General features: G+C 50.7%; 1 protein-coding gene across 1 annotated transcript in view; it reads right to left on the bottom strand.

Annotated features, from left to right (window-relative positions):
- The window catches only part of Cand2 (cullin associated and neddylation dissociated 2 (putative)), a 28,704-nt gene that overhangs the window by 1,680 nt on the left and 4,974 nt on the right, over positions 1–22,050 (bottom strand). The window contains exons 2-14 of the mRNA XM_031383023.1: positions 20,937–21,080; positions 20,165–20,319; positions 19,060–19,183; positions 16,383–16,648; positions 14,690–14,795; positions 14,420–14,556; positions 12,367–12,659; positions 10,878–11,019; positions 9,036–10,538; positions 7,301–7,396; positions 5,286–5,455; positions 3,132–3,296; positions 1,183–1,290 (exon numbers count right to left, since the gene is read on the bottom strand). Of these exons, the coding sequence (XP_031238883.1) occupies positions 1,183–1,290; positions 3,132–3,296; positions 5,286–5,455; positions 7,301–7,396; positions 9,036–10,538; positions 10,878–11,019; positions 12,367–12,659; positions 14,420–14,556; positions 14,690–14,795; positions 16,383–16,648; positions 19,060–19,183; positions 20,165–20,319; positions 20,937–21,080 (3,409 nt within the window). The remainder of the gene's footprint in view (positions 1–1,182; positions 1,291–3,131; positions 3,297–5,285; positions 5,456–7,300; positions 7,397–9,035; positions 10,539–10,877; positions 11,020–12,366; positions 12,660–14,419; positions 14,557–14,689; positions 14,796–16,382; positions 16,649–19,059; positions 19,184–20,164; positions 20,320–20,936; positions 21,081–22,050) is intronic.

Here is a 22,050-nt window from a genome sequence, read left to right as displayed (position 1 = left end):
GATTTTTTTCTAACGTGCTGCTATTTGAAGCTCACAACTTTGGGGCTGGGTACATTGCTCATTTGGTAGAGTACTTCACCTGGCATGCACAAAGTCCTGAGTATAAGACCAGCCTGGGCTACAGGAGTGTCTGTGTTTTGTCTCCTCCCACCACCGCCCCAATATCCCCTACAAACACACAAAGAAAATGAACAAATAACAATATGTGCCTCAAGGCACAAGCCTGAAGTCCCAGCTACATGAAAGGCAAGACAGGAGGAAGGATTCATTTGAGATCAGGAATTTTATGCCAACCTAGAGAACATAGTTTTTTTTCTTCTTAAAAAAGGATAACAAAACCACTATTCCGAGTCTCACCTGAAGACTGAAATTCTTGGTTCTCTGAGTAAATCTTAAAACTCCAACGGGGACTAGGGAGATGGTTCAGTTGGTAAAGTACTTGCTGTACAAACCCAAGCTCAGATCCCACATAAGAGCTAGACATGGAGGTTTGTGGGTGTAGACACAGGCAGATCCCTGCAGCTCATGGTCACTCAGCTAAACTGAACCAATGAACCCAGTTTAGCAATAGTGGGGCAAACCTTTAATAGGCAGAGGCAGTCAGATGTCAGTTCTAGACCAGACTGGTCTATAGCGTGAGTTCCAGGACAGCCAGGGTTACACAGAGAAATCATGTCTGGGAAAGAGGGGAGGGGGAGGAAGAAGGCAAAGAGATCAAGGAAGACCACTGAAGTCAACCTCTAGCCTCCCTAGATACACAACACATGTGCACACATAAACACCACACACATACACATTCTCTCATTCAACAGGTCCCCACTAGGACCCCCAGTGTGCCAGGACAAAATTACAACTTTCCTCGATGTATTCACCCAGATCTCCCTCAAGACCGTGCACTCTTGCTCTGCCCTGGAGCAGCCAGCCAATCAATCACAGGAGCCAGGCCCAGCTCCCAGCTGGGATCCGCATAGACTGAGTGGGGAAGCTAGCATGTGGAGCATTATACCCTGGGTCCTTCTCCCAGGCCAGCACCCAGGAAGTATTTAATGCAGGAATTTCACAGCCTGAGAAGCTGTGTAGAACGGGGCAACAGCCAGCCAACCACATGGTAAAGTGAGTGATGACTAAAGCCAGCAGGTACTACTCCAGGGTCCAGGCAGGGCAGAGCGGGGCGGGGCTTACCTTGGCAGTACAGGTGGCTCTGAGTGGCTCGATGAGCCGGTCCACCCTCTGCAGGACAGGTGCAGGACAAAGAGTGGCCAGCCGGGCCAGCATGATGAAGGTCAGCATCTGCCCAAGAATGCAAATGGAACTCATGGTGAAATAGCACCCAGACAGAGCAGCAGACCCAATGGAAGCTCCGGCTTGCACCCCACAAACCGACAACCAAGTCCCTCCAGGGCCTGCCCAAGGCTCCCACCTCTCTGGGTCTGTTTCCTATTATAGATGTACACCATGATGCTGAATCTGGGCAGCTACTCTTAGCTGTGGGAGGACGGCTGGATAACAAAAGGCACAGGGAGCGGCAGTTCACATGTTCCCAAGCCTCTGGCACAGGCCTGGGAAGGAACAGAGCAGCTCCCCAGCTCCCACTGACACTGGCTTAAACATGCAGCAGTTGAAATACAACTTGAGTGTGTATCACAAAAGTCTGTGTGCTGGAAGCTTGACCCCCAGTACAGCAATGCTGAGCGGTGATGGAACCTTCAGCAGGAGCAGGCTAAGCCACTGGGGGTGTTGCTGCTGCTGGGAAGGGTTAGTTCACATCTCAGAGGACCTCAGTGCCCACAAAAGTGAATGATAAAATGAGCATGCCTCCTCCATCTTTAATCCCAGCACTCGGGAAGCAGAGGCAGGCAGATTTCTGTGAGTTCAGTTCGAGGTTACCCTGATCTACAAAGCGAGTCCAGGATAGCCAGGGCTCTGTTAATACAGAGAAACCCTGTCTAGAAGAAACAAAAACAAAAAACAAAACAAAACAAGAACAACAACATAAGAACTAGCCTCATGCCTGATTCTACCATGTGAACTTCTGCAGGTGCCGGCCATTGTGATGCCGCCAGAGCCAAAACATGCCAGTCTGGGTCTCCAGAAAGCTCTAAAACGGCTTTTTTAAAAGAATACGCAGCCACAGATTTTTTTTAATAGCAACAGAAAACAGTTCAGGTGTGAGGATACATGCATTTAATCTCAGAATTCGGGAGGCAGAGGCAAGTGGATCTCTGTGAGTTCAAGGCCAGCTTTGTCTACATACTTCTAGGCCATCCAGAGCTATAGAAGAGAAACCTTAAAAACAAAGCAAGGGCTGGGCGGTGGTGGCTACGCCTTTAATCCCATCACTTGGGAGGAAGAGGCAGGCAGATTGCTGGGTTCGAGGCCAGCCTGGTCTACAGAGTGAGTTCCAGGACAGCCAGGGCTACACAGAGAAACCTTGTCTCGACAAAAAACAAAAACCAAACCAAACCAAAACAAAAAAACAAAGCAAGGGCTGGAGAGATGAGATGACTAGAGATGGAGAGAGAGATGAAATAAGAGCACTAGCAGCTCTTCCAGAGGTCCTGGGTTCAATTCCCAGCAATCACATGGTGGCTCACAACCATCTGTAATGGGATCTGATGCCTTCTTCTGGTGTGTCAGTGACAGTGTACTCTTATGTGGAAATCTCAGATATGGGCATGCCCATAAAATAAATACATAAAAATAAATAAAACAACAAAGTAAAATGAAATAATAATAGTAACCAGAAAACAGACTAATATAATGGCAATATGGGATTTACCTAGCATTATGGGTTGTTTTCAAAGAAATACTATTTTTTTCATATAAAATCACTTTAATTTTTGATGTTCTTTTTTTTTTTTTTTTTCAAGACAGGGTTTCTCTGTGTAGCCCTGGCTGTCCTGAAACTCACTCTGTAGACCAGGCTGGCCTCGAACTCAGAAATTCGCCTGCCTCTGCCTCCCAAGTGCTGGGATTAAAGGTGTGTGACACCTCCTGGCGGGTTCCTTGTTCTTGACAGAAAGCACAGCTGCTTTGGTGGGGTGCCAGGAGAAGAGGAAAACAGCAGGGGCCTAATGTTGCCTGGTTCCCTTGCTCTGCGCTGGGCCTGTATCTGGCATGGTACTACCTACCCTGATGTCATAATGGTCCTTCAGCCCGTCCTCCACATGGTTCAGAAACTCGCAGATGTCCAGCTGGCCCAGGCAGCTCTCCAGCAGCGAGTACATGCACTCGAAGGCAGCCTTCCTCACGTCCAGCCCATCATCTACAGTATGCTTGAAGGGCCCCATCTCCACCTGCAGGAAAGAAGGGCATAGAGGGTTTTGGAGTATAAAGCCCCTCTCCTGGTTTTTGCAACTCACCCCAAGCCTCAGGTCTCAACTCAGCCTGCAGCATCCTCTCTCTGAACCGTCATGCCGGCTAAGCAGGCAGAGTGTCAGGTCCTCAGTGTGTGTGTGTGTGTGTGTGTGTTAGGATCTCATGCGCACTGAGCACATGTTCTGTAACCGAGTGTGTGTGTGTGTGTGTGTGTGTGTGTGTGTGTCTGTCTGTCTGTGTGTAGGACCTCATTCACACTGAGCACATGTTCTGTAACCGAGTGTGTGTGTGTGTGTGTGTGTGTGTGTGTGTGTGTGTTAGGACCTCGTGTGCACTGAGCACATGTTCTGTAACCGAGAACCGAGTGTGTGTGTGTGTGTGTGTGTGTGTGTGTGTTAGGACCTCGTGTCAGCTGTTGCCTGACAGACAACGTCTTACGTGAGTACTAAAGCACCTTGGGAAGGTCTAAGCATATGGCTTAGAGGGCAGAGTGCTTGCCTAGCACACACAAAGACCAAGGTTTGATTTCTGGCACTGAATAAACATCATGATGGCACGTGATAACCCAGCACTCAGGAGGTGGAAGCAGGTCAGAGTCATTCTTAACATAGATTACACAAGATTCTGTCTCAGGAAAAAATGAAAACCTTAGGAATAAGGTGCTATTAAATCCTACTCAACATCTCACTAAGGCTCAGAGAGGTAAACTGACATGCTTGAGGACACACAGCTGGTAAGTCACAGATCCATACTCAAAAAACCAAGTCCTCTGACGCTTTTAACCATGAGATCTGGCTTATAACAGTAAAGTTTGAGCCTTGAAACCCAACGGAAGAGATTACACAGATTAAAAATAATGCCTTGTGGGTAGGCAGAGCTTCATGTAATGACACCACCTGCCAAATAATGTTGGTGGCCACGGGAACTACAAGAGGCAGTATAGTGCCCTATGAATACCCTGGTTTCAGCTCAGGGGAACAGATATTAGACTTTTGGCCTCCAGAACTATATCTGATCCCAGGTACAGTAGCTCACATCTTTGATCCCAGCACTCAAGAGGCAGAGGCAAGAGAATAAATCCCTGTGAGTTTGAGGGCCAGCCTAGTCTAACTAGTGAGTTCCAGGATAGCCAGGACTACATAGACAAACCGTCTCAAAAGGAAAAAAAAAAAACAAAAAAACCTTCAAATGTCCTTCTTTTAGAAAACTTTTCCAACCCCTCTCAAGAGCATTGCTTCCTCCTCAGACCTCCATGAGGTGCTGTAGGGTGACTTGGCTGACAATCTCAACCCCCTCTGCCCCTTCAGCTCTCTCCAACCTGACTCTCCTAGAGGACAGGCTGAGCGACTTGGTGGCAGGAGCCAAGTATGATGTAGCCATGAGTCCCGGGACTTGAGACTCTGGCTAAGTGACAATAGTTGTCCAATTCCACATGCTTGAGACCTGAGGTTTAGGAGGTTCAGTTTGTTTGGATTGTGGATTTTAGAATGTTTCCATATTCAAAGAGATGTCCTGGGGAAGAGACCCAAGTCTGAATACAGAGTCCACTTATGTCCAATAAGCATTCTTTCATATGCCTGAAGGCAGTTCCAGATAGTATTTGTAGGGTTCCTGCATTTTAAATAGGGCCTGTCACAGGGGACATCACATATGGGGACTAGGATGTTCATGCTGAACATGAGCCACTAAGCACTGGAGCTGCCCCAAGTGCTTGTCCTTAGAGCACATCCTTGTGGTACAGGCATGGCGATTCTCCTCACTTAGCTCCAGGGAAAACTGAAGCTAAGGGGGCACTGGGTTGCCCAGTCTGGGCCCCAGTTGGGGAGTGGAGAGGCATGACATGACTAGGGCCATGTGGCCCTGGTGTCTGTGTGGGCTTCACTCTTCGTCTTCAATGAGCCTTGTTGGTAAGGCATAGAAGGCTCAACAAGGGCTAGGCCATGCTAGGTGTCCATGCTGTCTCATACCTCTCGGATGAGGTCCCGGCGGATCTTGGTCTCCTGGTAGAGGAGGGGTAGGATGTCATCCAACAGGTCTCGGACCAGTGATGGTTTGTTGTGCACAGCTGAGTTGAAAAAGGTGAGTGTGGCCCGGCGCACGTTCAGGTCTGGGTCCTGCAGGCTCTCCATGAACTCTGCTGCAGAGTGACAAGACAAAGAAGGACATAGAAGCAGGACACAAAGCCACCTCCATCACTGTGCCTGATGACCTGGGCACTGTGAGTTATGCAGAATGAAGGGCAGACATGTCCTACCTTAAGTCAGACACAATACCCTTTACAGTCCACATAAGAATGCCTAGCTTCCCACTAACTTCGGGTTCTGGCAGCCTTGACCTCCCACAGGTCTTTCAGGAGCAAGACATGACAGCAGCTGTGGAGCACAGGGCTGAAAGCTGGCACGGAAGACTGCTCTGTTCTGAGACAGGTCCTCACTGCATAGCACCAGTTCTGCGATCTTCCTGCCTTAGCCTCCTGAGTGCAGGATAACAAGTGAAGGCCGCCCACAGGACCAGGTCTGAAGTGCCAACCGGACTCGGTTCCTCTGAGTAGGCCTTTTTGAAAGGTTTAATTTGGGAATTTAGAATAGTGCTGAGGATGGAACCCAATGTCTCACACATGCTGAGCATATATGCTACCACTGCAGAGTGTTCTCATCTAGAAAAATAAGACACAGAAACTTGAGTCTCCACCTCGACCACATGACCAGAGTGACCATCAGCACCCAAGGGTGTGCCACTGTCATGTGACACCTGGTTCACAGCACTGGGAAGAAGGACAGTCTTCCAGCAGATCAGGACTCAACAACACTGGGACCTAGGGCCCTTCCCACAGTGTATGCTGGCTCTTAGAGTCTTAGAGTCCTGCTTCTGGAGGGACAAGTCTGAACCCTCTCTTGGGACTCAGTTTCCTCATCTGTAAAATGGGACCAGTGTCCTTTACCAGGCGGGGGCTATTAGAATTAACTGATGAGATTTATTAAAGGGCATCGCATGGCATCCATCTTAGGGAGCTCAGAATGAGGATCAAGCATGCTAGAGGTGTGTTGGTGGTCCATGCTTGTAATCCCAGTACTTGGGAAAAGAAGGCAGGATCAGGAGTTCAAGGTCATCCTCAGCTATATAGTGAGTTTGAGACCAGTCTGGGCTATACAGATTCTGTCTCTAAAAACAAACCAGCTTTGGGGCTCTATAGGCACCAGGAACACATACAGTGCACAAACATGTTCAAGTGAAACACTGATGCACATAAAACAAATCTTAAACACACACACACACACACACACACACACACACACACACACACACACCAACTAATAAAAAAAAAATAAACAAAAAAACAAAGAACAAGAAAACTAAACTATGAAGTAAAACCAAGACACCACTGTTGGGCCCCTGGACATGCAACTACAGCAACTCATCAAGGCTAGAAATCTGCCTATGGCTATCCAGGCCAGTCCAGACTGCAACAAGAACACAGTTTCCAATTCACTGCTCTTTGGTCCGGCACAGTGCTTTTGCATGTGTCAGCACCCCATTTTATAGTTGAGACTGAAATGGCCTGCCCATGCTTCTAAGTCAGTATTCAAAGCCAAAGGCTGGGGAACTCCAGCCTCTCTACCCCATGAAGGCTCCTCCAGCCAAGGGCCCCCTCAGACTTGGTCAAGTGGGTGCTTGCCAGCTTGTTTTTCACCCTCAGAGCTTGTATCTTTAAAGAACATTTCCACCCTATTAGCTGTTTCCAAGAGAATGTTCTCCAAAAATGTCTCATAGCCATTTGACAGACAAGGAAGCAAAGTTCATCACGTGAAGCCCACCAGAGGTTTGGTGGTGACACAGAGGTTTGAAGGCACATCTCCTCACTCAAGAGCCTGACCCTGCTGCCCATCACGGAGTTGCTTTTCAGTCTGACTCCCTTGATTAATTTGTAAGATGTCCTGGCCACGCTCCAGACCCAGGGTTGAGAGGGACTAGTTGCACCTACCAATGAAGCTCTTCAGGAGAGGGTCGATGGAGTGTGGCTGGTCTGAGATGAGGAACTTGACTGCAGTGATAACTGTGCTCCGGGTGTATGGCTGACCTGCAAGACAAGAGGCAATAGTATGGGGCAGGGGACCACCTGTAGACCCAGCAAAACACTGTACACCCTCTCTCTACTTAAGAAACAACCCCCTCCCAGGAAGTCCATGTGACTATTCCCCATGGCAGCCTTGAATCAGCCCAGTTCTTCCTCCTGCTGCTAGAAGAGTAAGTGGCTGGGTCTTGGCAGGTTGGAACAGAACACTAGGACCCCGGAGAAAGTCCTGCCCTGAGACTGAGTCCACACTGCATTATCAGACATCCTCTCCATTCAAACTCATATAATAACCAAATGTTAATTAAAATAATGAAGCTGGTGTGGTAGTGTAAACCTGTCATACCAAGGTCCCAGGAGTATCTTCTCTATGTTGCCTTGGAACTCAATATGTAGCCCAGGCTGGTCTGTGCTTCAGAGTTCCTCCTGTCTCTGCCTCCTGAGTGCTGAGGTTAAGGTGTACACTACCACGCCCAGCGCTATTTCATCTCTTATCTGTGTGAGGCGGTAGGAACGGAACCCAGGGCCTTGTGTGTCACGAGCAAACATTCAACCACCAGGCAACAGCTCCAGCTCCAGCCCCTGATTAATTTACTTAAGAGTCTCACTAAACTGCACAGGAAGGCTTTCAATACCTGGAAGCAGGCAGAGCTTGAAGTAATCCTGCCTTCTGCCTCCTAGTCACAGTTATAGTCCTAATCCTGCATACCTAATGCCATCATGAAGCTTCACACCGTATGTTTACCCCTTAGTATCTTCAGAGGACAGGATCCGGGATCTCCAAGCCCCTTCCACAAAACAGCATGGTGTTACACAGAACCTATACATGTATTTTGATCTTCTTTATGTCATCTACAATAAATATACCATCAGTAGTTAAATCTATACTGTCTAGGGAGAAAAGGACTTGCAAGATGGTTCTTGCTATAAAAGCAGTTAATACCAAGCCTGGTGACCTGAGTTCAAGTTCTTGGGATCCACATGACAGAAGGAGAGCACTAACATCCATAAATTGTCTTATGACCTCTAGATGCATGCCATGGCAAACACACACACACACACACACACACACACAAGGAAATAAAGACAAGAGACGTTTTCTCATGTTAAGTAGAGACACAATAGTTTCTTGGGTTACTTTTGATTCAAGTCCGTTGAACCTATGATGTAGTCTCCTTCAGTGAGACGGCTGATGGAAATAGGGACACATCAAAAACCCTGTCCTCTTGAACTGGAGAGATGGCTAAACAATTAAAAGCACTGGCCACTCTTGCAGAGGACCTAGGCTTATTTACAAGTACTCACATGGCAGCTCATAGCTATCTGTAACCCCAGTTCCAGGGCATCTGATGCCTTTTTCTGGCCTCCAAGGGCACTGCCTGTATATAGTATACATACATCTATGCAGGTAAAACGCCCACATACATTAAAAAAACAAAAAACCAAAAAGACCTTGCCCCTCTACCCCAGAGACCACTAGGAGGAAGCCTGTACATTTGAGAAGTACCATTCGTTTGACTGGCTCCTATTCCTTGATTAGCAGACATGTGACTCTCATCTCCAATGATCTGCATGAGTTTTGTGGATGCTTGGGGACCAAGTAACCCATCTCGTGCTCTGCTGACCTTGGTCACTGGACTCTTACCTGCAGCGAGCTGCTTCCGGAATCGAGGCAGGAGGTAGGGTGGGTTCACAAACACTAGCTTCCCGATGCACTCAGCCACCACACACCTAGTGCCTTCCTCCGGGCTCTCACAACGCTGGAAGAGCAGTGCCCACACATCCTCAACATAGGGCTTCAGGCTGTCAGGCTGGGCAGCCTCCAGGGCCTCCCTGAGTGCATGCAGCAGCAGGTACTGTCGCCGGGGCTGGGCCTCAATTTGTGCCAGCAGGAAGGGCAGGAAGTCAGGCAGGTTGCCAGCACCCACACGGCCCAGGGCATATGCGGCTGCAGCCCTCACGTCCTCACTGGGAGACCCCAAGGCTTCCAGAAGCACGGTCTTCAGCTCCCTCTGAGGGCCTGGCCCAGCCACCTGGCCCACCTCAGCCAGTGACAGGAATGCCAACACTTTGACCCCTGTGCTTGAGTGGGGTGACTTGGCATCACAGACAAGGCGGCTGGCAGTGCCTGCCGCCTCCTGGGGGCAGGCAGCTGAGAGGGCAGCTACACACCGGGCCAGTGAGTGGAAGACCTGCTTGTGCAGGCCAGGTCCTCCGTCCCCAACCTGGTTATAAACAGGTGCAGTGAGCAGGCTAATGAGCTCTGAGTATTCCACACATGGAGGGCGGGTTCCCACCAGGGCCTGCAGGAACCCTTCCGTGGCTGCCAGCACCCCGGCAGGCAGCAATGGTGAGTGCAGCAACTGCAGCAGCTCCTCCAGAACAGGTCCACTGACCTCAACCAGAGAGGTGGGCTGCGTCTGGGTCACTGTGGTGAGGAAGTCAACAGCCAGCTGGGCCACATGCATATCATTCTCGCTGACCAGAGCAGGCAGCTCAGCTAGCACAGTCCGCACAGCAGGCGGAGGCAGGCCAAGGCCCTGACTCTGAGCCAGAGCATCCAGGGCGGCCAGTGTGGCCAGCCGCAGGGCCCGTTGATTTTTGCGCAGAAATGAAGCCAGGATGGGCAGTGCCTCGGCCAGGATGGGCTGCAGGTCAAGTCGCAATGGGGACACAGCCACCAGTGTCAGTGCCTTGACTGCAGGCAACCGGGTGATCTCATTCCGCAGGCGATCCAGAAGAAGCATAAGTGTGGGTTCTAGGTCATCCCCAAGTCGATCACCAAGGTGACCCACAAGGTGGCCCACACAAGAGATGGCCCGTTCCTTCACCTCCTGGTCCAGGTCAGTGGCTCGGAGTCGTGCCAGGGTAGCTGTGGACATCTCTCCAACGTATGGCTCAGGGTCCAGCAGCCGAGGCCTGTCCAGTGGCCACAGGGTCCGCACCAGCTCCTGGAGCACCAGTAAGGCCTCAGCCGCCACCTTGTAGAAAGGGTCAGCCACACAGGCCATCACAGGTGGCAGGAGGGTGGGCAAGTGTGGGTGGAAAGCCTCAGCTGGCTCTGTACCCAGAAGCCCCTGCAGGAAGGCCAGGGCATCCATCCGTATGGTGGAGGAGCTGGAGTAGTCAGCCAATGAAAAGACAATGCCTGCAGGTGGGAACCAAGGTTAGGGGCTCTTCAGCCTGGCTCAGTCTGGAGCTGTAGTAATCAATGTATCTGTACTAAACCAAGAGTCCAAAGCTCCCAGAAGCCACCAGAGCTGAGGGAAACAAAGTCTGAGCTCACCCAAAGCTTAGAAGCAGCCTTGCTCTCCCTGTGGCTAGGGGGGCAGGGAGGACACAACACATGACCACCACGGGCCATCATCACACAGGGCAAGCCCAGGAATACTGCTGGGCTGTCAGGGATTGAGGGCTCAGTATAGGGTAGGGGTCTGTATTCTGGAAGAAGCCCAAAGAGAAGAGAGCCAGCTGAAGCCCAGCGTACCTGACACCAACACAGCCATGTGCTCTGCCAGGCTGCCAGGGAGGACACCTGCCAGCTCGGTGAAGAGGCTGAAGCAGCCCTGGCGGGTCCGAACATTCCGGTCTTTAAGTTGTCGCTGCAGGGCCTTTATCACTTGGGGCACCTGTGAGCAGGCGAAGAGGTGAAGAACCAGCCTGGAAGCCAGCCACCCCAGGGAGGACTCCAATACACAGGGCACCTCAGTGCCCATCAGGCCTACTCGTCACCTGATTCTGACTCTGCAGACACACTGACAGCTACCTCCATCTTATAAATGTGCACAAGGAACTGGCTCGAGGTGACCGACCCAACAGCCTGGCTGTCACCTCTGTCCCTAGGAAGGGAAAGCAGAAGCTTAGCCGTCTTCAGCACATGGCTCTTCTTTCTTTACCTCTCCCCAGATAGGTACTATCTGAATCCAATGGCACGAGTACCACCGTGATCCGTACTTCTGATCCAGCTTGCACATTTCCTGCCTACATAAGTGGCTCAACTTAAGCATCTGCTACAGTCTACGTAAAGTTTGTGTTCCACAAGAACTCACGCATTGGAAGCTTGGTCCCCAGTGTGGTGGTGGAACTCCAAAGAGGAGGGGGCCTTTAAAAGGTGGCATTATCAGGAAGTCAATAAAAAGCATGAAATGGTTCTATTGGACAGGTTTATTATAAAATGGGGGCTTAGTCCACCTTATTCTGGCTTCATGTCTTACCATGGGCTCTCTCTTTTGTATATTCATGCTACCTGCAATGATGTCACACAGCTACAGCAAGCCACACCAGGGCACGGACCATGATTTTTGGACACTGTGTTTCAAACCTGAGCTAGTTAAGCCTCTTTTCTTAGTAGGGACTCAGCCTCTGGTGGTTTTTTGTTTTTGTTTTCGTTTTTGTTTTTTATTATTATACTAACAGAAAATTCACTACTTAAAGCTAATGAGGACTTCAACCATAAATGTACAAAGATGTAGATGTCCCCTCCTCCTCAGTGTCCTCTACTGCAGGAAGTCAAGAAGTCAGCTGATATCTGCCTATCCCAGACACAAGCAACCTATTACCAGCAAGATCCAACAGTTCAATCCAGCCCACTTCTCAATGACCACTCCTTTCAATCCCTCTGCTTTCTCTGAGTTGAAGGCACCAGCTCTTGTCACCTGACACAGTTGCAATGTCATCCTGTTGGTCCCCAGCTATGACTCTTGTCCTGTCACAATCCACTTGTTCCCCACCCAGCAGCCAGAAGAACTGATTTTAAAGTGAAGCAAATGAAGGTCTCCTCACTTATGCAAGCCCTACTTGTATTGCTGCTGCCCATGTCCCAACCTGCACCACGCATTCCAAGGATGAGGCAGAGCTCCATCTGAACACCCAGGCTGGGCACAGAGAGGTACTCACACCACATCCCTCAGCAAGTGAAGAGATGGGAGAGGAAAGGAAGAACGGAAAGAGGGAGAGTGGGTAAGGACACGGCCTACCTGTGCTCGCAGCATATTGAGATTTCTGCCGGTCTGGGTGGGCTCCTCCACAGCCTCCAGCCAACCTTTAGGGGGCCGTGTATGTCGCAGCAATATGATGTAAGCCCCAAAGATGTCTGCCTTGACGTTCTCCTCCCGCTCCTTGAAGCGGCGGATGAGTGCAGGTGCCAGAGTGCAGTGGAAGTCGGGTAAGAGGTCGGGCCGAGAGCTGATGAGGGCTGCCATGCACTTGGCTGCGGCTCGGCGTACCTTCCAGCTCATGTCGTCATCATCACTGTACTCATCCTCACTCTCTGGGGCAGGAGGAAGACACACAAGAGCTGTGTCTCTCAGCTCAGGGAAGGAGACAGTGGAAGCCCTGCCCTGGGCTTTACATTCTGACGATCAGTACTCAGCCTCCTGGGAATGCCACCGCCCTAGTGAACACCTGTGGCACGCTCAGGATGGTGCCCACGGCTTTGACATACAATCTCTCCTATGGGCAAGGACCATTCACCATCTCAGAGATGAAAACTGGGACCAAGAGACAAGAAGTGGCTTGATCCTGCACTTCAGCCACAACCTGTCATCAGATCCTGGTCTGACTACATCAAGGAAGAAATGGGCTGGTCTGCTAACACAGGCCTGTAAATCCCAGTGCTGGAGAGGTGAGGTGGGAGGGCAATGAATTCAAGGCCAGCCTGGAATACTGAATGAAACACGGCCCTCTTCCAAAATAGAATGACATGGCATCCAAGTTTGCAGTGGAGACAGGAGAAGCTTTCTGGGGCTCAGGCACATTCTCTGGGTCAGGTCTGGCCCTTTCACGTACTGGGATTTCCAAAGAGAAAGGCAGACTTCCTGTGCCCTCAGTGCTCACCTAGCCCCCGTCAGATCTTAAAGGTGTTCAGAGAGACAAACACCAAAGAAAGAATAGGTGTGTGAGGCCTTCTGCTGACAGGCCTGAGAGTCAGCAGGAGAACAACTCCACTAGAACAAAGGGCAGTTACTGGCCCATTGTACAGATGCCAAGGCCAAGGTTCAGAGAGGGTGAGAGACCTCCTCAGGGAACACAGGAAAAATGCAGAGCAGAGATTCAATCCACCTATCTGTCTAGGGGAGAGGGTAAGGACCAGAGGTGACAAGGAACAGCCCTGCAGCCTGTATCTAAGACCGGCTGTTCCCACAGCACCACTCTGCTGACAACTAAGACTCGAATGGCAAAGAAATCTGGATCAACTCCAATGGGCCACGGCCACTGGTCAGCTCGGCACACATCTCCTTTAATGGCCCCTGCGCCACCCTCAAGAAATATCTCTAGCCCTCTATTACTGGCAAGAAAATGACCAACTCTTAGCTCAGCATTCAAGGCCCCAGGATGCCTGTCTGATTTTCTTTCAAGTCCCTAGTCTCCATGTGCACCCCACTTGTAGGAATGGAGATGGAGAGGCCCTCAAGCCACTGAACCCCCATCTGGACTTGTCTCCTCCAAGGGCCCACCATTCTCCCTCTAGCATTGGTGCTGGGCTAAAAGCATTATCTTGAAAACCATTTATAAAAATGGTAGCTTAAAGGTGGAAAGTCACCCAAGTCCTAGCTAGGTCACTTCTGGGTATGGCCCTGGTTCCCTGTCTGAAATGAGTATGATACCCGTGGGCTTTAGGGTCACTATGAGGAATATGAGGGAAGAGCTTAGAATACCAGTTGATACTCGGGGAGTGAGGAGTAGAGTTGTCCCTTGGGACCTGTGGGAGCCTGGATACCAGCATCCGAGGGTACTCACATATACCCTACACACCCCACTCCCAGCCTTAAGTCACCATTAAATATTTATAACACCTGATACAGTATAAACACCCTAACACCAGCTGTCACATCACTGTCTATGTGTTGAGTACAGACTAACTTCTTTCCCAAGTATTTTTGATCTGGGCTGTTTAACAGGGCAGGCAGGAGAATGACTGCATTGCTTTCCTTACAGCTAGAGAAGAGCAGAATCCAGCCAGGCAGGCCTGCTGTAGCCCCTGCTCTGGCCGCTGTGCCCTGCTCTCCCTCAAACAGGCTGTCCACCTACCCTGGTCACTGAATTCACTGTCCTCGGTCTCCATCTGCTCTTCGTCACTGTCATGGTCGTAGTTGGGGTCATGCTTCATGTACTGCAGGCAGAGGCTAGTCACATTGGGTACATGAGGGTCCATCTCCTTGGGGCACCTGAGGGACAAGGAGGGGAGGCCTCATTTGAGTAGGGGTGGGGCCCAAAAACAAGTGGAGAGCTGTCTCCCCATCCCTGCCAACTTCCCATGGAGCTCCCCTGCCTGCTGTCTGGCACAACTGTCACACTTACTTTCTCAGGAAAGCCTCAAAGGCCTGAAGGCACGACTCTCTCAGCTCATCGTCATCCAGGTTGCAGAATTCCTCCACCATGGGCACCAGGCGGTCCAGGTGGGCTCCTGCAGAGCCAGAGAGTCACTGAGGTTGACAACCTTCCCTCAGTGACCAGCTTGAAGCCTCAGCCTGACCTTGTCTTTGTAGGGCAGATTCAACTTAGAAGCTTTAGAGGCAAGCTGACTGGGGTCTAGCCTGGTTGCTATGTGTTATGGGGTTGTGGGCCACTTGCAAAGACATCCTGACTCGGTCTCCCGATGGTGATGGTGTGGAAACCAATGAACAACAATGCAGGTAGAGCTGAGCTCTGGTTCCTGCAGATCGGGCATACGTAGTTGCGGCACGGTCAGGGCTTTGCCTTATTCCTACACTAGGGTGTGAGCTGCAGATGGGAGAGCGAGAGGGTCCTATGCCTGTCCTCACCCACCACCGTGCGGTGACTGCCAGCCATGAAATTCATTACTACTTCATAACTGTAATTTTGCTAGATATGAATCATAATGTAAATATTTGTTTTCCAATGATCTTAGGTGACCCCTGTGAGTCATTTGACCCCCAAAGGGGTCTTCAACACACAGGCTTTAGAAGATCTATTAGCCCTCTCCCAGCCATACCTTTCCCACTGTGCAAGAAGGAACATGCTAAGCTGGCGATCCTCGAACATCCTTTCTAAATGTACTTATGTATGTATGTATGTATGTATGTATTTATTTGTGTGTGTGTGTGTGCACATATGTTGGCTGCAGACACCAAAAGAGGGTGTCAGATCTGCTGGGACTGATGTTGGCAGCCTGATACCAGTGTTAGAATCTGAACTCTGGTCCTCATGACTGAGCAGCAAACACGCTTAACCACTGAGCCATCTCTCTAGCCCTAGACAGTTCTTTCTAAACTTTTTTTGGGTCCTTGGGAACTCAGTTTCCTGCCCGACCAAACATGAGCCCTAGGTTAAGCCTATTCAGCCTGCTTCCCAGATCCATGTCCTGAGGAAAGCCAGGAGTGGCTGCTAAAGTCCGCTGGCTCACCAGGATTTAGGAGGGCTGGTTTATGCTACCTCCACTCACACTGTCTGGTTCTAAGGTGCCTGTGGCTAACAGCATACCTGATGAAGCCTGAGGTGGTGATCTGAGGAGAGGTAGAGATAGAAATGGGAGATAATGGGAATGTTGAGTGGGTTTTTCTTTCTTTCTTTTTTCCTTTTTAATTTTATGTCCATTGGTGTTTTGCCTGCATGGATGTCTGTTGAAGGGGTCAGGTCCCCCTAGAACTGGAATTAGAGACACTGTGAGCTGCCATGTAGTTGCTGGAAATTGAACCTGGGTCTTCTGGAAGAACAGCCAGTGCTCCCCACCACTGAGCCATCTCTCCAGCCTAATGGTGAGTGTTTTGACTGTGATGTGAGCTCACAACTGAATGCTGGTGTATGCTTTAAATAGTGTGGGGTCTGTAGACCTATTATTCTCAATAAAAGCTGAAAGGTTCCAAAGCTGGCTCACAGGCTAAGGTGTGCCTGACAAGGCAGAAGGCTGGAACACGTTCTGAATAAGGGTTTGATATCATGACTTGCAAGAACTATCCCTAAGCCTCCAGACCACAGAGGTAAGTCCCAGAAGACCGCACAAGAGGCATAAGGCTCAGAGGAAGAAACTCACCCAGGCGATGGCCTGCCTGACGACCCACGCTGCCCAGGCACTGGATCAGGGTTCGAATGGCTGCAGGGCTGGCAGGTGCCCGTGGCCCAGGCAGCCGGTCCACCAGGTGGTCAGCCAGCTCCACGAAGAGGTCCGTGCTGCAGGCAGCTGCCAGATGACCAAGTGTGACAACGGTGCGCTTGCGCACAGCCAGGCGTGGGCTGCTCAGCTGGGGCAATAGGCAGTGGAGCAGGCTTGCATGGAAGGTGCCCAACGGGGCACCTAGCCTGGGGACAGAATGGGAGGGAATGTCAAGCCAGGCACTGCATTCAAGGAGTTAGGATCCGCATCCCCATCCTCTCTGTACTTCTTACTCATGATATTCAAAGACCCTTGGAAAGTGAGAAGGTACCTCTCCAACCGTGGGGAGTGACTCAACTGCTTATAGGGCAGCCAGTGGAATGAGACTGCCTTCTGAAGGCTCTGAAGTCAACAGTGTAAGTCCATGACCCGAGCCCAGGTGTCCAATCTCTCAGCTCAGAGGAGTGCAGTGGGTATGGGGGCTCCGGTGAGGATATTCCGAACTCTTGGGAGCCTGAGGTTTGCCTCTATACCCATCCCTGCAAGTCCATCCTCCTTCCTGAGACTCGAGGGGAATAAAACCTAACAGACTTGATTACTCCTCAGCTTAATCCTGCCACGGCTCCGCAGTGTCCTCTGGATAAGCTGAGCTCTGAACTCAAGACAAGCGGTAGCCCTCATTTAGTCTCTCCACGGGTGGAATCTGGCTCTCGGTGGCCCCAACTCCTCTCCCACAGTCACACTGCACTGGGTGACTTTGACCCAGTGTCCTAAGGCTGTTTTCTTCCTGCTCTGCTGCCCTCCGTGACTTCACTCTTCTATGTCCAGTCCAGGTCACTCTGCTGCAGCCTTTACCTACTTATTCATCTACTGTGTCACAGATTCTATGCTGGAAGTCGGGCCATAAGGACAGACTCTGCAGCACTTGGGAGGCAGAGGCAGGCGAATCTCTGAGTTTGAGGCCAGCCTGGTCTACCGAGTGAGTTCCAGGACAGCTAGGGCTATACAGAGAAACCCTGTCTCAAAAAAAAAAAAAAAACAACAAAAAAAGGACAGACTCTGACCCTTGAAGTCCATGACTGAGGGGTGCATTCCAAGCTTCACAAACTCAACATGCCCAAATGGAACACATCACCTGTCTACTATACCCCTCTACTTCTGGAGCACCCCCATCCCAGCCCTCTCATCTCCTGGATGACTTGTAGGGTCATCCTCTAGTCTCACCACTCAAGATCCTGTGGAGTCCGCCTCTTCAGACAACTCATGGAAGCCAAGCCAGGCTTAGAAGCACAGGCCTATAAGGCTAGCACTGGCCTAAGAAGGCTGTGGCGGAAGGATCACAGGTTTAAGGCCAGCTAGGTTACAGCGTGAGTTCAAGGCCTGCCTGAACAAGTCTGAGAGATGGAGTCTCAAAAATAAAACATGACAAGGGTTAGAGACGTAGCTTAGTGGCAGAGTCCCTCCCCAGCATGAGTGAGACCTTGGTTCCAATCCTACCACAAATGTAAAAACAAAGGCACTCCTATCCAGACTACAGAAGGAATGAGCAAAGGAAGATAGGGCGGTGTCCTGGGCTCCTGCCCAGCCCCCCAGCCTCACTGCTGCACACCAGCTTCCACAATCAGCTCACCATGCACAAGTCCCGGGCTCAAGTCCGTTAGGACCCAGAGCAGAGACTGTTAGGTCACCATCACATGCTGCTGACACTGTATCAGGTCCCAGACTAACCCCTGTATGTTGCATACATTCATCAATGGGCTCCTCTTTCCCTGAAGGTCACTCCTTCCTCCAAATACCAGAATCCTTCCCCCACCCCTGCTGTCCTGGATCCGAGATGGCCTGATTACAAGCACCAATTAAGGACAGCTATCACCCACATGCCGTGGAACCCCTCAACTCCTCTGAAACATTTAAGGGACCCCACTCTGCCACAGAGGCCTAAACTCTGCTTGGAGCCCACCATGTTGGGTCTCCCCTCCCTCCCAAGATAGGGTTTCTATGTGTAACAGCCCTGTCTGTCCTAGAACTTTCTTTGTTGAACAGCCTGGCCCTGAACTCGTAGAGATCTGCCTACCTCTGCCTCCGGAGTACTGGGACTAAAGGTGTGCACCACCACACCTGGTCCTTCTAATCTTTTAATCAAAAAGACAATCTGCATCAGTGTCCCCTTGAGGCCCATAATCCTCCTGCCTCTGCCCTCTGTGATGCCCCTAGATCTGCTGAGCTCATGAAGACGCAGCTCCAGTAAGATGCCCTTGTCCAGCAGCTGGGCTGGGCCTTTTGAGCTTGGGCCCTGTACTTGACTTAATCACTCTACTATTATATTTAGTTGGCCAACTGCCTGTGAGTTCCTCTCCAGGAACAATCCAGACCCACCAATACGCTAGCCCCTAACCTTTCCCGCCCCAGAACAAATGCACAAGTCACCGGAGGTTTACCGACTGTGTGACCTTGGAGCTAATGACCTCCCAGAGCCTGTTCCATAGTGTGACACTGCTGCTTTCTTTGCAAGGCTGCTGGGTGACTAAGGAGTCCTAAGCACAGGACCTGGCACGCAGGCCACTCATCTCAATCTTGCCTTGTCCCCATCTTTCTTGCCTAAAGTGGCCTCACTCACCTGCTCAGCATGTCAGAGAGGATGTCCAGGGCTTCCAGCTGCACAGCCACATCCTCCTGCTGGGCGATGGCACTGGTGAGTTGGCCTGTGATCTTGCGGCACACATTGATAGCCAGCCCTGAACCTATGCAGGTTACAGGTAGAAGGGTAAAGCCCTGGCTTGGGAAGGCAGCTCCCAACTCTGGCCTGCTTGTGCTTCTGAACCCATAACCCCCAGATATCTGCGGTATAGGAAAGCCTGAGCTTCAGTGGTCCAGGGTGGACCTGCGTCTTAAGGAACAATGACAGGAGTCAGCTCTAAGGAAGGTGACAAACCAATGGCTGAGCTGCTGGCTGGCTCACACACCAGGGAGGGAGATAAACGCTTCTTTTCCCAGTCCCCTGCTACCAGCAATGGCCAGGTGGCTCAGCTCTGGCCAGTGTGATAGAATCCATTGGGAAAATGCAACTTTTCTTACAAAGGGGAGAGAACATGGATGAAGAATGTGACCCTGTCAGACTGAGTTACAGAACCACTACAAGAATGGGCCGGAGTAGCTGGGCCTAGCACATCTAAGCTCCTGCACTGCCACCGGAAAAAAAGGTGAGAGGGGAAGAGGAGGCAGGAGGGGAGGAGGGTGGAGGAGATCACGATCGGTGGCAGCAGTCATCCCTCCGGAGAGATCACAGCAGGTCTTTAAGCTGCCATGGCTTTGAGCTCTTTCCTTGTGGCTGGAAGCATCCCTGATAAGCAGCAGCCATAAATTTAAGCTGATCTGTGTCTGAATTCTTTACGACTGAGGGACCCAGGTAGGTCTTTTTACTTCTCTGAGCCCTCTCTATTTTAAATCTGAGACAAGGTCTCACTATTTAGCCCTGGCTCTTCTGGATCTATGTAGATCAGGCTGACTTCAAACTCATACTGATCCACGACCTCTACCTCCAGAATGTAGGATTAAAGGCATGTGCCACTACTTACTAAAGATACTTAATATAAGTGTAAGCACTGGGTGAGGAGAAATAGAAGGCACACTGTGAAGCCAGGTGTGGGCTTCCTGGATTGGAGTCGCCTGACCTCAGTATCTGAGATGTAAGTGGGCTGAAGAGCAGCACCAGGCCTGGGTACCTGTGGCAGCGGGGGGTAGCTCTGAAAGCACGGTCTTCAGGCCGATGCCAGCGATGTCCCGGAGCTGCTCCTTGTCTGACCGCATGTTGGCACAGAGGGTGTCCACAATGTTCTCCACTTGGTATTCCTTCACCTTGCCCACCAGGGGACCCAGGCTGAGACAGACAGAGGAAGGGAAAAGCGTCCAAAAACTGCAGGCATGCCTTAAGCCAGGCTACCTGCTTCGTTCTTCTCAATCTTGCGGGGACACACATACTGAGGAAAGACCTCAGCTCAACAGGAAACCCTTCCTTGCTAGGAAAGTGCCTCATCCCCAAGCCTGTGATTTGCATCTTACCCTGGGATCCCACAGTGCCCCAAAGCAAGGGTCCTCACACCTGAGCTGGTGTCACATCTGCCAGGGGATTACTAAACAGTTGCTGAGCCACCCCAGAGGGTCTAGGTGGGGCCTTCCAGTGCATGTCTACAGTTTCCACTTTCTGATGCTGGTCATCAACCTGAGATCTGGAGCTTCATTTCTCAAAGCCTGGTCCCGATCATTACCTGGGCAGCTCTCAGAGTTACAGAACTCCCTCCCATCTCTTCTTCCCTATTTCCCTTCCTATTCCCTGGATCACCATCCATAGAACTTAGATTTGAACTCTTGGCATAGGGTCAACCTCTGAGGAACTCTGGCTAAGTCACCATCTGACCCTGCTAGGGACCCAAGAACTGCCTGATGATTCTCACAGGCTGCATCCTAGGGGCAGTGGCCCTCCCCGACTCCACTCACCACTTGACAGCCAGGTTCTGCACCTCGCCACTCCTGTCCTCCAGGAGCCGCAGGAGCGTCCTCACCATCTTACGCTCGCTGTCCTCATCCAGCTGGATGGAGTCTTTCTGCAACTCTGACATCAGGTCACTGGTAGCCATGAACCTGGTGTAGGAGCAGGGGAAAAAGAGGGCCGATAATTGGTGTACTGTCTCAGAGTTCCCCAGAAGTAAACCTCAGTGCGAGGGTTCAAAGGCAGGTGGGTAATCAGGACTGTGCGCAGGGCTGTGCCACCTCAACTAGATCAGCCACCACAAGGCGGGAGACTGAAACAGGAGGACTGGCTAAATCATTTAACCTTCCTAGTTAGTGTTGTAACCCTTTAATATAATAGGTTCTTCATGGTGTGGTGACCCCTAACCATAAAACTATTTCATTGCTACTTCATAACTGTAATGCTGCTGCTGTTATGAATCATAATGTAATATCTGATATGCAGTATATCTGATAGTGACCCCCAAAGGGATCACGACCCACTTTGAGAACCACTGGGCTGGAAGCCCGTGGTCTGGGGACTTGAGGCTCCTGTCACTGCCACTTCAAAAGCTGGAATTTGTGCAAGTCACTTGCCCTCCCTAATCCTTGGTTTACCTGTTTGAAAAATGGTGGTTCAGCATTTAAGAGCAATGGCCAGGCAATGGTGGTACACAACTTTAATCCCAGCACTTGGGAGGCAGAAGCAAGCAGATCTCCAGCTTTGAGGCCAGCTTGATCTACACACTGAGTTCTACGACAGCCAGGGCTACACAGGGAAACCCTATCTCAAAAACCAAAAGCAAAAAAATAAATCAATCTTTTTAAAGTATCTTTTTAAATTGAAGGGGAAAATGTGAATTAGGCTTTGATTATAGGGTTGTGGGGTCCATGAATCACACCCAGTAATTGTCATGTGTCATTCACATCTCAGAGTAACAACTTCATGGCAGAGTTAGGTGTGGAGCAGAAGCACCTCTAGGTGCAGAGATGCACCTTGTTCAGACACCTGCCCTTAGCAAGCATCTGAATCTGTGGCCCTCATCCCAGGGGCTTGTTCATCACAGCTAGGCCCAGCCCAGTGGCCCTCATCCCAGGGGCT

Source organism: Mastomys coucha, unplaced genomic scaffold (assembly GCF_008632895.1).
Source record: "Mastomys coucha isolate ucsf_1 unplaced genomic scaffold, UCSF_Mcou_1 pScaffold20, whole genome shotgun sequence".
Classification (NCBI taxonomy): domain Eukaryota; kingdom Metazoa; phylum Chordata; class Mammalia; order Rodentia; family Muridae; genus Mastomys; species Mastomys coucha.
Note: the sequence above shows the minus strand (reverse complement) of the source record. Positions and strands in the feature narration are given on the sequence as shown.